Here is a 16,337-nt window from a genome sequence, read left to right as displayed (position 1 = left end):
AAAGTTTGCCCACCCCTGGTCTAGATGAATGCTTTCCTAGTACATTGTGAGATGATGGTACCACTAGAGCAGTGCTGGAGGATCAGAGAGATCGAGGAGTAATGACAGATCTGAGGTAGGAGGGTCCTGACCACTCCTTGGCTTTGTATTTTGAATCTGTTGCGGGGGCAGCTACAGGAAGCCAGCGGAGGGAACATAGTAATGGAGCAGTGTGAGAGAATTTGGGAAGGTTGAAGACAAGTCGTGCTGCAACGTTACGGGTCGGCAGAAGAGGTCGAGTAGCGATTAGAGGCAACCAGCCAGAAGTAAGTTACAGAGATGACCAGACCTTGGACAAGAATCTGAGTAGCCTGTGCTGATGAAATGAATCCTTCTGATGTTGTAAAGAAGGAAATTGAATGAGTGAGAAAGATTGGAAATGTGAGACAAGTAGGAGAGCAAATTGTCCAATGTTGCAGTGACAGAAGAAGAGATTTGAAGAATTGTCCAGGGATGTTGTGAGGAGGAAACTGCTGGAATAAATAGCAGTTTGGTTTTGCAGGGGTTGAGTTTCAGATGAGTTTTATCTTCATGGCTGCTTTGTTCACTGTTGACATCATCAAAAGCTGCATCATAAGATGCTTGTTAACATGAGAGAATGATAAGACAGTGCTTCGACTATTCCTGTTGTTTAACCGAAGGTGGTGGAGAGAAGCCAAGAGTATGACATGCTACCATCACAGAAAAAGCTCCCTGATTTGGAGAGACTCAAATGTTCACATTTTTGTCTATTACATAACCTCACATGTTCTATAAGGTAAAAAAAAAATACAATACCCATAAATGAGTGGGTGTGTCCAAACTTTTGACTGGTAAATAAGTACAGGATTCCAAAAAATAAAAAATATATACACAGTGATGGAATATGACTGGTGCACATAAGGACAGATTTAAAGGTGATAACTCAATGTAAAAAAAATCCACCTTGACTATTGGGTTAGTTCGTATGTAAAATAGATTGAATTCTCTACTTGTCCACAATGGCCCTGTAGCCTGGAGCTGAAGTTTCTGTTTTTAGAGACTCTGGCTTCTCAATGAAATTCCTGCATATGAAAGAGAGAGGGGAGGGGCAACGCGCCTGCGCGCGTTTTACCTTAAAACTTTCGCGCACCGGATACAGATGCGAAATATAATAATAATTATAATAACGCATTGCAGTTTATGGCAAGCAACGGTGAGAAAGAAGTCCCTGATGTCACATTTCACATCGAAACACGTGACAGTAGGGCCTTCTAACAGTTGCTTGCGCTAGTTTAAATGTTAGTGGGCGTGGCATCGGAAGTGGACCGTCTCTCTTATGGCGCTTAGCCACGCCCCAAAACAAGATTCCTCGCCAAGGTTTTAGACAACTGGCATTAGAACAATTCACCATTGCACACACAAACACGATATTAAAACTAATACTGAACACCAGAGTTGAATATACTCCAACATTTCACGTGGCATTTTTGTGAGCAAAAAATAAAAGAGATTTTATAAAGATACAATATGTCAGCAACACTGTATAGAATTAGCAATTGCTATCAAAGTAACAGTATATCTTGAAGCTTGTGGGTAAAAGATTTATTGCATTATTTATATCTTTGATTCCAAGAAACACATTTATTTGCAGACACTGTAAATGAGCCATTCCCTAAAACCGTGCCGGAGCTGTCAGCCAGCGGCCGCGGGCGCCTTGCGAATGAATCGCGTTGATTGGCGGTCCGTGGCTGTCGTTGTCGCGGGGATCCTCGGCCTCCGATTGGCTGTGGGCGCCGGAGGGCGGGACCAGGCGCTTATGTCAGCGGCAGACTGGCGCAGAGCTGGCGCAGCTAATAATCGCAGGTAAAAAAAAAAAAAAAGAAGAAGAAGAAGAAGAAGAAAAAAAAAAAAAAAAAAACGGGACCGCGCGGCGCGCAGCGTGTCAACAGAGATCCGCGCGTCTGGAAAACATGCGCGTCGCCGAGTCTTTGACGTGAGAGCGGGGACGCGAAGCTTCTCGTCAATTAAGTTAAAGGAGAGAAGAGGAGGGAAGGGGAGAAAAGAAAAGAAAACAAACAAAAAAAAAACTTGTCGTCGGTGCACGAAAAGCACGCGGTTTTTCCCCCCCTTTTCTCCAGAAACCCCGGACAACGCGGCCTGCGCTCGCAGCGTCTAACAATGAAGCCTGGAAAACGAGGTTTGTTCGCCCGGTTTTCGTTGTCGCTTTTCTGTCCGAATTCGGAGGGGCTGCTAGCGGGAAGCGTGCTGTCCGTCTGGCGGAGTCCTGCTGGCTGGTGCTGGAGCGGTAGGAGGAGGGGGGCGTCCGGAGCGTGCGTTTCTGTTCTGTTCTGCACAATCCGAGCAACGTGGGACGCCAAACTGCAGCCAGTAATAACAACACACTTTTTAATGAACGACCACGAGTCGTTGGCGTGTTTTAACGTGAGGTTTTATTGTTAGTAGTTTTTTTTTTTTTTTTTTTACCACGCGTGTGCATCAACAGAAGGGAACTGAAAGGCTGAACGCGTGGGGGGATTTCCAGCATGACGGCGGAGCTAAACTCACTAGCCTGCCTGAGAGGAAAAAAAAAAAAGTTATCGCGCGGTCCCGTCGTCGATTCATTTAACGCGTCAGCCTGCGTCTGGTGTTCGTTTTATCGCTCGTTTCGAACGAACGTTTCCCTACGAGTTAAATCAGCCATCTAAAGCGTCGTACGTGCGCCAACTTCTTCTTTTTTTTCTCCTTAAAAAAAAAAAGAATAATATTGAAGAGTTAGCTGGACTGCTAACGGCGTTAGCCTGCTAGCTAACAGGCTGAGAGAAACAATGGGCGACCAGGAACCCACGCACGCTTCTGTCCGACGCGAATATAACTACGTCTGGGTATTCTGAAGACCTTTCTTTTTGTTTGTTTTACCCCGTTTTAAAGTCAGCTGGAAACGTCGCGGCCGGTAATGATGTCGGTGTGAAAAATACCAAGAACTTTTTTTTTTTACTTGTTTGACAGGGAACCATCCCACACAAAGACCGAACTAGAACATCTGTCAAGGTTCCTTTTTAATAAACAAAAACCTTCCCACAAACCATATATACATATATAAACAGCAGTGTCACGATTTAATTTTGCAGTAGGATAAGCCGTTTTCTTTTTTGTTTGTTTAAAATGTTAACTTCTGTTTTATTGTTAATGAGTCGTATTTTGTGCTTGGAAATTGTAAGCTCTTTTTTTTAAATGATATTTTTGGGTAAGTATTACGCATCGCCCCGAGGGAGGGGAAAGGCGAGAGTTGTTAATGGAAGAAGCGCGTCTCGAATCCTCGCCGTTTGAGATGGATATTCGGGCACACAATCCCCTTTGTTAGCAGGATTCTCGGACGGGGACGCAGGAACTCCCACATTCTCCTGGGGGTTCGGGTTACACGAACAGAGAGGCGTTTTAGGGCCACTGCGGGCTCCGCGCGTCTGCCAGCGGGCCCGTGCTGCGGAAATCCGAGCGCCGTAAGCGCGGTAATAAGAAAAGATGCACTTTTTTTATTTATATATATTTTTTAGTTTTTTTTTTTATTATTATTATTTTTTGGGGGGTGTTGAAGCGAGACACTCCCAACTTTTAAGCTCGCTCCCAATTAATCCACACCGCCAATTACCGCCGTGCTGCGTGAGATATCGCGATAACACAGTTTTGTCCAGATTTTTGCTTCCCAGTTGGGATTCCAATTATGGTTTTAATTTGGGCAACGTTTCATAGAACGTTGAAGTTATTCTTCCACATGCTCCATCCGGTTTAGCTACTCGTGTACACCGTTTGAAATCATTGGATTAATTTGTGTCGATGCTATGACCTGAGAACTAGTTTTTGTTTCTCAACTTCTGTAATAGTAACGCGAATACCTTGGTTGCTGAAGGGATCTGTCAGATTTTGGTGTCATTTGTTGCATGTTTCATCTGTATAAATATCGGCCGGTTTGCCGTTTGTGCTGTTGTAGAGTGGCTTGTACTTTCCGCTCTTAAAAGCTTCAGTGGAATTAAATAGTGGCAGCTAATGGGCCGAACCATTTAATGAATCTTCCCGGAACGCGATCCCGGCCAACCCTGGTTTTTAACTGTGTTTACTCTGTGGATTCCTCAGTGCTAGAGGAGGAGCGCGGGGGAGATGCGGAGTTCTCAGTCATGTCGGACAGTGACGCATGCGAGGAAGAGGGCTACCCCCTGGACCTGTCCACCAGCGGCACGGGGGCTTCCGGCAAACGGCGGCGTCGTGGAAATCTGCCCAAGGAAGCGGTTCAGGTGCTGAGGACGTGGCTGTATGATCATCGCTTCAATGCCTACCCCTCGGAGCAGGAGAAACTGAGCCTGTCGGGACAGACCAGCCTGTCCGTGCTTCAGGTGAGACACACTTCCTTCCTTCCTCCCTTCTGGGCACCAGCTGAATGCAGGTTAAGCTGCAGGAACTTTGACGTTTTTGTAACATTTTTTATATGCTTTTAAAACACTTTTGTAATGTTGCATTTTTTTTTTTTTACTTTTTGCTGACTAGTCTGTTCTTACATTCTGAAGAAGCCACATGAGAACTCAGGAATAAACTGTTTTGATGCATTTATAAGGTCTTCATGATCTGTATGTTACATGTCGCTGCATCTGCTTTTTGCTCGACAGCAGATGTCTGTGAGCCCATCAAACCAATTCTTGGTGTATACCATCTTGGTGGAACCTCTCTCACAACAGTTCAGTCGTTTCTTCTTCGTGACTAGTTGGTTTTACTCCTCCATGGTTTGTTCACCCCATTCTTTGTGAAAACAGGCCCTTTGTAAGCATAAATGAGCCTTTAATCTTCATCCTCAGTCCCTTTGGAAAAAAGCATCTGTCAAATGAGAGTACTGTAATGAAACAAGAACGCTTGAAGCAGGAATGCGGATCTATGATTTCTATCTTAGTTTTAAACGGGCTGAGGTAAGCAAAATCTAGTCTGAGGTCCGGAATGATGTGCGTTCAAATGTACTTCCTCAGCATAGGGTAACTTTAATTTAAACTTCTTTTAGGCGTGGCCTTTGGTCGAATTTCTAATCTCCCATTGAAATTTGAGGTTATAATGCATCCTTTAAGCAGCACAGCTATATCATATTACATCCTAGTTTCTGACCCAATTTTTAAAAAACAAATGCATGTTCCAGTTGAACTTGCTGATAAGGAAGGAGAATAAAACTCATTTTATGTGCCTACAAAGCCTCAAATGAATGCACAAATAAATCCACAAAGCTGTGGAGTATATTAGTTACATATAAGGGATTTGTTTGAGTAATCCTCCCCGACGTTAGCCCCATTGTTCACCTGCACGCCGATTTCCTTAATTCCGGCCCGGCATGCATATATCGATCGGTGCTCATGAGCCGGGAGTGGAGCTCGGCATGATCACCGCAGCAGCTCGGCAGACAGAGGCCGGCCTTGATGCAGCAGACGGCTCCTGTGTTGTCAGTGCTTTGGAATGTGGCCGGCTGGGTCTCTGCAGATCACAGCAGGGGCAGCTGTCTTTGGTTTTGGTTTTTCTGCGTCGAGCACTGCAGCCTCCAGTCCTGTGGGCCAGTGGTTAGTTTGAATGAGTGGGTTTACCGTCCATGTTCCCAAGGACGTCGAAATTGTTACCATGAACCGGAGTGACGCTGGAGTAGAACAATTTTGACGAATTGATTTCATTATGATGGTGAATGCCGTCGAGACCCATGTGTGTTTGATATACAACGTGTATGTAATACTGATATTTTAATGCATGTGGCACAGAGGCTGTTTTTACACCCCCAAGGCTTCAAAGATTGAAGTAGAATGTGTGAGGAAATGTAATAAATAGTCAGGACTCTTTACACTGGAAGCGTGTGTGTTCATACATTTTCTGCCTATGTGTGGCGTACCAGGTAACGGTTGCTGTAGTGCCACCTCGGTTAGTTTTTGTAGATTTTAATAGTTATTCTGGACATTTTCTAACTTTCGTGCGTTTTCCTGTCAGATCTGCAATTGGTTCATTAACGCTCGGAGGCGCCTTCTCCCAGACCTGCTAAGGAAAGATGGCAAAGACCCGACCCAGTTCACCATCTCGCGCCGTGCTGCGAAGACGGACAGCCGCTCCTCAAGCTCCACGGCAGGAGGGGCCGGATTTCCTGACAGCCACACCGTTCCATCGCCTCCCACCCTGCGGCCATCAGTAATCAGGCCCGCGCCGACTCTTGACCTCAGCCTCTTGGGAAGCACAGCGACGGCCATCCTGGCAGGTGCCGGGTGTCTGGCGACGTCTGCAGTGGAGACGGATCGGGTGGCGCACAGTCTCATACAGGCAGACACTCGCGGGCTGCTGCGGAGAGAGGCATGTGCCGTGACTTCCACACAGACCTCCGTCACCAGCCTGGGAACCGTGAGCCCTACTGGCGGCCTGTTCAACACCCCTCCCCCCACTCCTCCAGAGCTCTACCCATCACACGACTTCAGCGACCTGAAGCTGCTTGTGGATGCAGCCCTCCAGAGGGCCGCCGAGCAGGAGGACCAGACCAGGCAGCAACAGGCAACAGCAGCCGCAGGGCCCGCCGATCAGCCGCCCAGTCCGTCAGGGTCGACAGTCAAGAGCCTCGGTGCCGACCCAAACCCCGACAAAGCGGAGCCACCTCCAGCCAGGGGCCAAAGCACCCAGCCAAGTCCCAGAGACAAGCCCCTATTGCCAGTGTCTGTGCCTGTGCAGAGTCCCCAGCCCCATGGCCCCATGGCTCTGCAGGCCGAGCTGTGGAGCGTGGTGAACGCCGAGGTCAGACAGGCTGAGGCTCAGAGCACCGGCCCGGGAGTCTGGGGCCACTCTCTGCACGCAGTCACGGAAAAGGTCAACTAAAGAGCTGCGAGCTAGGAAGGCGTTTCTGGGCACGTAAGCATGCGAGTTGAGCTGAACTCTGAACCTCTTCAAAGACATTTCCTTTCACATCACTACGTACAGTGTGGTGTAGAGGCAAGAGGCTGGCCGTCTTGGCTTTTGAATTAGTTCTCCTGTCCTCCATGGGCAAGATGGACCACCTGTATCTAGCAGTACTGGAGGATATTGTAATTTTTTATTATTTTTTTTTTCATATTACAGAATCGGGTCTTTTCAAAAAATCAGGTTCTCTTCACACTGGCCTTTTTTTTTTTTTTCTCTCTCTCTTAGGCAGTGAGTGGAAATGAGGATCTTATTTAATTTTTTTATTACATGACAACATAGCCTCAATTGTAGAGCCAGAATTTCAGAACACCAGCAGCACTCATCGATGCATGTGGGTTTCTATCACAATTCTGCACTTTATTCGTTTGTCGCTCCTCTGTCTTTGGGTGGGGGGTGGTCTCAAACTATATTACCAGTAGACCCTACATGGGTTTCCATCCATTATTGATCACTTTATAGTCCTCTTCATTTCTGCCTACACTGACAGTCATCAAAGCTAAAGTAATTGAGAACACTCTGATCAGTTCCTTATGCTACTCAAGACATTTGTCCAGCATGTAGGTGCCACATGTGAACAGTTTTTTTTTTTTTTTTTTTTTTTTAGTGCTATATGGAGAAGGATGGAGAAGTTTTTCAGGGCTTCAAAGACAACAACTTTAAATGGACAAATTGGCTCTGTTGGTTTAAGACAGGGACTCTCTAGAGGGGGGTGTTGTCTGTATTCATGGCACTGATTTCAGTATGGATCCAGCGCCCTCTGTAGGGCTTTTCTGTCTACAGAGCATGTTTAATGGGCTTGTGCATGCATGAGGAAGCTTTTGAGAGACTGTTGAGGAGAGAGTTGGGTTGAGGGAGTGACGTGTGAGTAAAGTAGTTCTTTGGAACAGTATTATAGACCAGCATCATTCTAATGGACTTTGTTCAATGTTACATTAAACATATTGCCACATTTTTTATTCCATTTTTTTACACTACAATCCCCTCACAAGAGTGGGTAATTCAGGCCAAAGACGCTTCCTTTGACTTAGCCATTTCTTTAAGTAATTCTGATGAATGTACTTGTTCGTGACCAACTTGTTTTGAATGCAGCGTCTGCCCTGCTTATGGTCTGCCTTTCGGTGATTTTGGTCTTGCATGTAGAAATCAGCACCGTATGCCTATAAATGCTTTTAATGAAGTTTAGTGGTTTTTAAGTGTTCCTGCATCATACCTTTTACTGTCCTGTAGAAGATGTTTTCAGTCACCTTCGGAGGTTGTAGTTTCCATGAAACAGATGAATAGTTGGTGTAGTTTTACCGTGGTGCTCCGAGCACCTTTTTGCTCAAATTCATCCTCAGGCCTTTCTGAGCAATCTGCTCCTCCTGAACCTTGTGGGTTCAGATTCTGTGTTTTTTAGTATTTTTATTCTGGTCCGTTCTGTGCCGTTTTAGTTGAAGATTGACAGCTCTACTGTACAACTGTAGAAATACTGTAAAGTGGCTTTAAATGTATGTTTTTGATTTAGTATTGAAGTTTCAAGTTCATATAGTTTGCACGTATTTGTGTATGTGTGTTCTTCATTAACTCTTGAGTACAAAGCCAGCTGGATGCAAGTGGCCATGATTAAGTCAGCAAGCATCGTTTCAGTTCCACCTGACTGTACTTGCTTTTTACAGTAGTTCTCATCATAAGGTAATCAGATCTTTTTTTTTTTTTTTTTTTTTTTTTGCCATGTTTAAATCCTCATAGATTGTGCTGGTCCAGCAAGATGTTCCTTTTCAGGAACAACTTTTTTTTTTTTTTTTTTTTTTAACCACTACTCAATCCGCTGTGAGCATTCCTCCTCCTTACCAGTCTACTATTGGATACGGTTTAAAGTGTATGTGTAAATAGATATATAAATATATATTTTTTTGAACACCCCCCACCCCCCACCTCTAGTGGTGGGAAAACTGCTCCATGTGTAGTTGAGAATGGGTCTTAGCTGCCAATGTGAAATGCATGTGTAAATACATCTACTTGTTCCTGGCCGTGTTACTACAGAAATGAAATGTGTAGCTTTTTTTTTTTTTTTTTTTTTTTTTTTGTTTTCTTTCATTATGACCAAATGCGTTCTGATTGTTGTAAATGTCATTGCATTTTGAGAACTATGGACAGTTGATGCTGGCATTTGTGCCTTAAACTGGGAACAAGGGAACCTCCCTGCCTTCATAGAAACTTGGAGTAGATTGTGCAATATATGCCTTTACACTTTTTACATGTTTTTTTTTTTGTTTGTTTTTTTTTCCCCCTCTCCCTTTTTCTACAAACATTAAAAAAAAATAAAATGATCTTTTTCATATGTTATGTCTTGCGTGCTATGTCTCCCCCTCTATCTACTGGGGACTCATGTGACAATTAATTTCTTTGCAATGGTCTCAAACCCAGTTAAATGGGGGGAAAAATTGCCATGTCAAATATGTGGGCGACCAGACTGGTGCAGCCAATGGAAGAAATAAAACATTGGGCGCATTTTGGGATATTTCAAGTGTAGTCTTAATGAATCAAAACTTCCAAAATGACTACTATTTAGGTTTATTTATTTGAGAAATATCTCGAATGCACACCATCTGGAAACGCCTATGGACGGTGGGAGGAAACCTGCACACACAATCACATGGAGAGCTTGTTAACTCCTTGCATACAAAGTCGGTAACCAAATTTGGACTCCTGGAGGTGTGATGCCCCATTGTTACCCACCACATCACTCATTGTGTGGAACCATCCCTAATCCAAAAAGTTAACTTTGACTATGTGGCTTTAAATTGTTTACACAAACATGTCAGTTTGGGATAAATGTTTAAAAAAAAAAAAATCTTTTATTTAGTCCAATAGAGTATAAAAGATAAAGCTGCCCTGGAAAACTGTCTTTTAACAGTGTCTGCATATGGAATGAAGGATCCTCATTGGTACAAGCTGCTGTAACAGACAGATAAATACAGATGTTGGACTGCCAACACTTCAAATAAGCTCAATTATGGTTGGGGGCTGAACATTTGTGGAACAAACCATTAAATATAATTTATTTCAAAGGGAGCACTTTAGACCAGTTATAACCTTAGTCCTTCAAAGAACCGATAATGAACCCTCTCTGCACCGACAGGACCATTGTATGCCAGACATTTGGCGTGTGTAATATAGAGTCCTTGATTGTTTTGTCTAGGTCTGGCTTGTGGATTCATAAAACTCACCTCTCACGCTTGATAGGCTTTTACAAACGGAGGTGTTGGCTTGCAGGTCGAGATCAAAGGAGGTTGTTTTCTTCCCCTCCTTTTGTCCTGTCATTTCAGCAGGTACGTGTGAGAATGAAGATGCATACAATAGTCCTGGGGGTAAAGGGCTCCGATGCTCACACTAACATGAATGTCACATTGCACGTTACACTCTTGCCACTGGTTGGATTTACAAAATGACAAACTTGGATGCTCTAAAATTCTTTTAAAAATTAACCAATTGCTGGTCATTATTGGTCTTCAGACCTATATTACTACAATGTGCTTTTATAAGCAATAAAATGCAGCTCTGGAATCTTATATGGGCTTTGCTGCAGGATAGGGACATAATAGCTTATGTAATATTGACAATAGTGCGATTTTACCATAGCTACCAGGGCATGTATTATGGAGTGTGAGCACAGAGAAGGTGCTTTTCTATATGTCGTCCTTGTCCTTGGCGCCGTGTTTGAGGATGCGGGTGAACTCGGCATAGTTAAAGTTGCCTTTCTTGTCGATGGGAGCTTCTCTGAAGAGCTCATCCACTTCCTCGTCTGTGAAGCGGTCGCCCATGGTGGTTAACAGTTCACGCAAGTGGTCCTCATGAATTACACCTGGATGCAGTACAGGAGACTGGATGACCAACATATTCATAACCCAGTCAGGTGTGAAGAAGCTATTTTATCCCAAACTTACCAGAACCCTCTTCATCAAAGCATGCAAAGGCATTCCTGATGACATCCTCAGGGTCGGTTCCGTTGAGGCGCTCACCAAACATGGTGAGGAACATGGTGAAGTTTATGGGGCCAGGAGCCTCGTTCATCATTCCCTCCAGGTATTCATCTGATGGATTCTTGCCTGCATACGAAAGAGAGAAGTGTCAGGAGTAGGGTAGGCCATGTGACCTATTCAATGTTATATATAACGATATGTATAGCAACCTCAGGGCTAATGTTAACTATTTCTTTTCATTGTAGTATTCAACATAAAGGACTCTTATAAAGCCTACATGGATATTCTGAATCATGATTTCTGACATTTTGTCTGTATATTTAAGAGACTTCTGAATGATTGATGCTAGGATCTGCCTTTTCCCGACGTGAATGGCTCTTTTTATGAACCCTTTTGGTTTGTTACCATGTTACAGCCTCTTTGGAGACTTAGTTCCTCGACAGATGGCTATACATCTGCTGTCAAATTTTCGGAACTACCCTGGGATTCATTTGTCCCTCAGTGACAGAAAGATATTAAATCTGACTCCAGTCCACTCCATCTGCCTTTCTGCATGGGTGTGGAGAGGTTTGTTGATGGTCTGCAGGGTTAAGCAACACAAAAATGTACCAAAAAGTTCAGCTTTTTCTCCATAGCAACAGCCCATGAACATCACTCAGTTTGATAGCTTTCTATAAATCTTACTTTAATTGGCTCAGATGCTATCAAGTGCATGAGGTAGCTACAGATTGTTAACTGTCACCTAAACATGACTGACCCCTAGACGGTCACAGGTTTTTCCAGCAACTTCGGTATTTAATATGATGGCTAATAATAATGCATTTTTTGCATTTGTAATCACCAATGCAGTCACAAATAAGAAGATTTATTATTTATTGATTAATTTTTCTTTTTGGCATACCAAGAGATGCAAGCATGTCATGAAGATCCTCTTTGTCAATGAATCCATCTCGGTTCTGGTCGATCATGTTAAAGGCTTCTTTGAATTCCTGGATCTGGGACTGGTCAAACATGGCAAAGACATTGGAGGTGGCCCTCTGGGGTCTCTTTTTGGTGGTCTTCCCCTTGGCGCGTTTGCTAGACATGGTGGTGCTTGAAGGGACCTGAGGGAGGAGCGGGACAGGAAGATTATTTCATTTCATTTTGAGAGCTTAATGGATGCACCACAAAATGCTGAGAACCATGAGTCACATGGTACTATGTGAATGAAAATATTTTCATCTGGTTGCGTCTGGACACAGGCGCATCGCAGACACACCCATGTTATTCTTAGAATGTCCTGCTTAGGACATAGCTGAACACATCCACGCTATAAATCCTGTTTTCCCGGGGTTTAGTGCTGTCAAAATATTGAACTCACTACGCGAGCGTGTTATTCTGTGTTCGACAGCCCACTCTGTTCCTCTTGGCTCAGTGTTCACTGCGAATGCCACCACAGGAAGGAGCGGGTGATTTCAGCCTCAGATTAGATTTTTTTATTTTTTAACAATAAAAGTAAAGGTAGCTTTGTGTTTTAGATACTTTCCTTATCGTAATGTGCTAGTGTCTCTCTATTCTGAAGGAGTCCGTTGTCTCTGTGCTGTCACTGCTGAATAAAGAATGCAAACGAGGACTTAATTTGACCACATATCACCCATGTGTCAGGGCCACTGTGCAGATACCCAGAGCTTGTTCTTCTGCTGTAAAACCCAGGCAGACGGGGATCGGTGCAAATGTGTTTAAAGTGCAAATCAACCTTTTCTAACAGTAAATATAAAAAAAATGTTATGTGTCCCTTTGACAAGTTCATATCATAATAAAAATCAATAGTAAACCTTTAGGTCATTAACCACAAACTGCCTTAGAAATATTAATGATTTTCACTTGTGCCTAATCTTCTACATTACACTGGCCTGATCTGAGGTCAGCATTGATCTAAACCGAGTCCAAACTGCAGGATGATGTCAGGATTATTTTAATCTTCACACCTGAACTGCAGCAGCTTTTTGGTAAGGTGCAGCAGCAGCAGCCTTTTAATGTGTTAGCTCATGTTTAATTGTCTGTGTGGCAATCTGCCCTCTTTGTGTGACTCTTCCACATGTCCTCCCTCCTCACCGTCCTCCACTCCCAGATAGCGTCTTCCTATTGCAGAGGGGATGATGTCATCCATGTACACATCAGTAAATAACACCCCCTGTAACCTCTAACATCTGAGCTTGTGCAAGAGAAATATGTGATGTCAAGAACGGGAATTTACATTTACATTTACAGCATTTAGCACTTAGGGTTAAGTGTCTTGTTCAGGGACACAATGGTAGTAAGTGGGATTTGAACCTGGGTCTTCGGGTTCACAGGCGAGCGTGTTACCCACTAGGCTACTACCACCCAATTCATAACGTTTTGCTCATAACCAAAAAAAAGTGTCTGCAGTATATGAAGGAGATTTTGATTGCACCAATGAAAGCTATTATGTTAATTACTTATCTCTAGACATGATAATGCATCTGAATCTAAAAACATAGGAAAATTCAAATATAAACTGTTCGCTGCACTTAATGAACTTGTTTTTGTGATGAAGGTGACACTGAATTAGCCATGTGTCTGCGCCTGTACTGCCAACACAGTACCAGTCTCGGGAGTCCTGTCTATAAAAGGATCAGTTAAGGAGCTGGAATTAAAGGCCTCTGTCAATATGGGTCAGAGGGGTGTGGAAATTCCTCTCTGAAATCCAACCGAGCGCTGGAGGTGAACGTTCCCTGACCGCCTATCTGCAAGGAGACTTCTTCTCAGGGAAAAGTCTGTGGCCTTGCAGCCTTGAGGACACGTTCCTATAAATCTCCCAAAGCCATAGAAGTTCTTTAGATCTACTCTGAGCCTTCTGTACAGGGGACAAACTGATCGATCAGCTCAAAGAAGCCCAATCCGGCCACAGCATCCTGCTGCGCTGACAAAATCCCATTAAGACATTCAGCATGTCACAAGTGGACATAACAAAGCAGGAACACAAGAAGCACGTCTCACCTTGGCTTCAGGTGATCAAATTAGGAGCCCACAAGCCCTTTGTCTGGTTCCACGGCGGAGAGGGAGGGAAGCAGCCGCTTTCACGCTACCCAAGTTAGTTTAAAGCATCAGTTAAGCGGCGCGGCCCGCCTCCTCTCCGTTCGGCCAACCAAGGGCTGCGCTCTTTCCAAACAGAGCCTGCCCAGTGCAGGGATTTAGCCATATAAGGCAAAAGAATGTGCGTCCACCAGCCTCCCTCCACACCAGAAGAATGGATCCTAAATGACAGGAACTCAGATAAGGCTGCCTTATTTAGCGAAAAAGCAAAGGACTCTGCATGCTCTGTGTGTGTGTGTGTGTGTGTGTGTGTGAGTGTGTCCTTTACTGGGTTCGAGGCACTTCTGTAGGAGTGTAGGCCAGTGTAGGCATGAGAGCGAGTGAAAGGACCAGACAATTACAATCCCTGTTATAAGAGCAGTGTTGGTTTCCAGACCACAGAACGCCTTAAAAAGGGCAGCGTCCTCCCTGGAGTCTAAATATATTTATGGCTCTGTAGATAACGCACAACTTACAAGTAGATAAGACTGAAATGATTAAAAATCCCCCAAGTAACATTGCTGATGAGCATAACTGCAGTTCAAAATGGATGATTTTCATGTAAATTGATGGTTGTTTAATGTTTCTGGTTTTGTATATTTCTGCTAATCTTGTAATTCTTGTGGTTCAAAATGTTACCATCTGACGCGATCCCTAACTTAGGGGAATACTAAAGAGTGTCACTTTTGTGGTGCGTGTGTAACTGATCCGACTTTCTCCAACTCTCCAACTTTAGGCGTGCTTTTGTGCTTTTGAAGGAATTCGCCACAGAAAAATAAATTAATGGAATCAAACCAACTGGCGCAGCATTGAACAAGCCTCTTTATTACATCCATTTCAGTGCAGCGGTGTATGATTGGTGAAGGCCCTGTTTTTTGAAGATGGTGGTGCCGTGTGTGCTCCTGCCAGCTACACCAAGTAAAGCGGTGTGTAGTATTATATCATCAGGGTTCTGCACTGTTCCAAACAATAACCACCCACTCTATGAAAAGCTCATAACGGAAAACACTCACTAGACAGACCGTCACTCTATTCATCATGACCATTATGATATTAATGTGTAAGTCTAACTCATTTTGCACATATTTTACGTAAAACCATACAAACAGCATCTGTTAAATGTTATCCTGTACATTTATTTTTTTAATCATTGTATCACATAAAATTCTGATATTTTATCAGATTCAAAAATCCCTTTTTTAGCCTTTATTTAGATTTACATTTATGGCATTTGGCAGACGTCTTATCCAGAGCGACTTACAACGTGCTTCCATGTTAAGTTCTGGTTCAATAGGGCTCAAACCATGAATACAGTCATTTTATTCACTCTGTTGTAGTTTTTTCTTGCATAAATCAGACTATAAGAAAGTTACAAGGTCGTCCCTCCCATGCCCCTGCTGACACCTAGCGGTCAACTATCTGAATGAACTGTGTGCTCATTCATTCATTCATTCATCCACCTGGAGTGGATGAATCCACACTAAATATTCCACACTAAATATTCAAATTAAATGTCATGGCTTTTTTTGTGGGAAAATAAAAGCCATTTACCATTTTATCCCTTACATAAATACTGTAAATAGGGATACTGTAAATAGTGTATATGGGACGAACAGGAGTGCGGTAGGCAGTGAGAGTGTGGTAGGTGTGAGAACTGATTGTGGACTTTAGGAAGCAGGCGCCACCTCCCACCCCAGTCTCCATCAGAGGGCCTGATGTGGAGGTAGATGAGGACTGGTATCTGGGGGTACACACGGATAGTAAACTGGTCTGGTCCAAGAATACCAACACTGTCTTTCCTACTGAGGTGTCTCAGGTCTTTCAATGTGTGTTGTGTTATGTGTTAATGTGTTAATCAGCATTAAGACTCTGCAATTACTCATCTGTACAATTACTCATCTGTACAATGTCTGTTTTCATCCCCATAACATGCTGCTACCTCTCTTTCTATTTATGGCACAACACTAGGCCACTTCTCATAATCACTTGAGCTAATTAATGTCATTTTTTTTATAGCTGCCATAGTAATTTATTAAGTAAGTTATAGTAAGTTATTTTGAGATTATATTGCAATATTACTACTGATCTGGTCTTCTTTTTTTGTATATTTTACTGTACTGTACTGTATATCTTTAGTTCCTCTTATTGCATTGAGCATGTTTTTAGGACAAACAAAATTCTTATTTTATGAATGTGCATGTGACATCTGATATAACAATTGCTTTACTTTTGTTGCTGTATATATATTGTAACTATATTGCACAACGAAATGTGTCCTCTGCATTTACTGGCCCTGGCTTGGGATTCAAACCTGCAGCCCTTTTGTTACTTTCTTCCCTGCTAGGTCATCAC

At 43.4% G+C, this 16,337-nt stretch overlaps 2 protein-coding genes across 4 annotated transcripts; one reads left to right on the top strand and one right to left on the bottom strand.

The window, feature by feature from the left end:
- The first annotated feature begins 1,896 nt into the window (after positions 1–1,896).
- On the top strand, positions 1,897–8,684 carry tgif2 (TGFB-induced factor homeobox 2). Of its 3 annotated transcripts, none has more exons than XM_028999585.1 (3): positions 1,897–2,197; positions 4,129–4,385; positions 5,998–8,684. In XM_028999585.1, exons 1-3 carry the CDS (start codon positions 2,179–2,181, stop codon positions 6,862–6,864), a joined length of 1,143 nt encoding a protein of 380 aa, XP_028855418.1. In that variant the 5' UTR covers positions 1,897–2,178; the 3' UTR covers positions 6,865–8,684. The 3 variants fall into 3 exon arrangements, with proteins under 3 accessions (XP_028855418.1, XP_028855419.1, XP_028855417.1); XM_028999586.1 differs by lacking the exon at positions 1,897–2,197 and adding an exon at positions 2,443–3,506; XM_028999584.1 differs by lacking the exon at positions 1,897–2,197 and having other exon boundaries at positions 3,664–4,385.
- An 801-nt stretch (positions 8,685–9,485) lies between these two features.
- Positions 9,486–14,048, bottom strand: myl9b (myosin, light chain 9b, regulatory). Its single transcript, XM_028998652.1, has 4 exons — positions 13,911–14,048; positions 11,812–12,013; positions 10,875–11,036; positions 9,486–10,792 (listed from the first exon to the last, which is right to left on the bottom strand). The coding sequence occupies exons 2-4, from the start codon at positions 11,993–11,995 to the stop codon at positions 10,617–10,619; spliced, it is 522 nt and encodes a 173-aa protein (XP_028854485.1). The 5' UTR covers positions 11,996–12,013; positions 13,911–14,048; the 3' UTR covers positions 9,486–10,616.
- Between the last annotated feature and the right edge of the window lie 2,289 nt (positions 14,049–16,337).

Source organism: Denticeps clupeoides, chromosome 12, assembly GCF_900700375.1.
Source record: "Denticeps clupeoides chromosome 12, fDenClu1.1, whole genome shotgun sequence".
Taxonomy (NCBI): domain Eukaryota; kingdom Metazoa; phylum Chordata; class Actinopteri; order Clupeiformes; family Denticipitidae; genus Denticeps; species Denticeps clupeoides.
The sequence above is the reverse complement of the archived record's forward strand: the minus strand, read 5'-3'. Positions and strand labels throughout refer to the sequence as shown.

Coding starts and splice junctions, on each gene's coding strand:
- tgif2 (XM_028999584.1), top strand. CDS start 4,059: ATGAATCTTCCCGGAACGCGATCCCGGCCAACCCTGGTTTTTAACTGT. Junction 4,386..5,997: donor CCAGCCTGTCCGTGCTTCAG/GTGAGACACACT, acceptor TTTTCCTGTCAG/ATCTGCAATTGGTTCATTAA.
- myl9b (XM_028998652.1), bottom strand. CDS start 11,995: ATGTCTAGCAAACGCGCCAAGGGGAAGACCACCAAAAAGAGACCCCAG. Junction 11,037..11,811: donor TGACATGCTTGCATCTCTTG/GTATGCCAAAAA, acceptor TTTCGTATGCAG/GCAAGAATCCATCAGATGAA. Junction 10,793..10,874: donor CTTTGATGAAGAGGGTTCTG/GTAAGTTTGGGA, acceptor TACTGCATCCAG/GTGTAATTCATGAGGACCAC.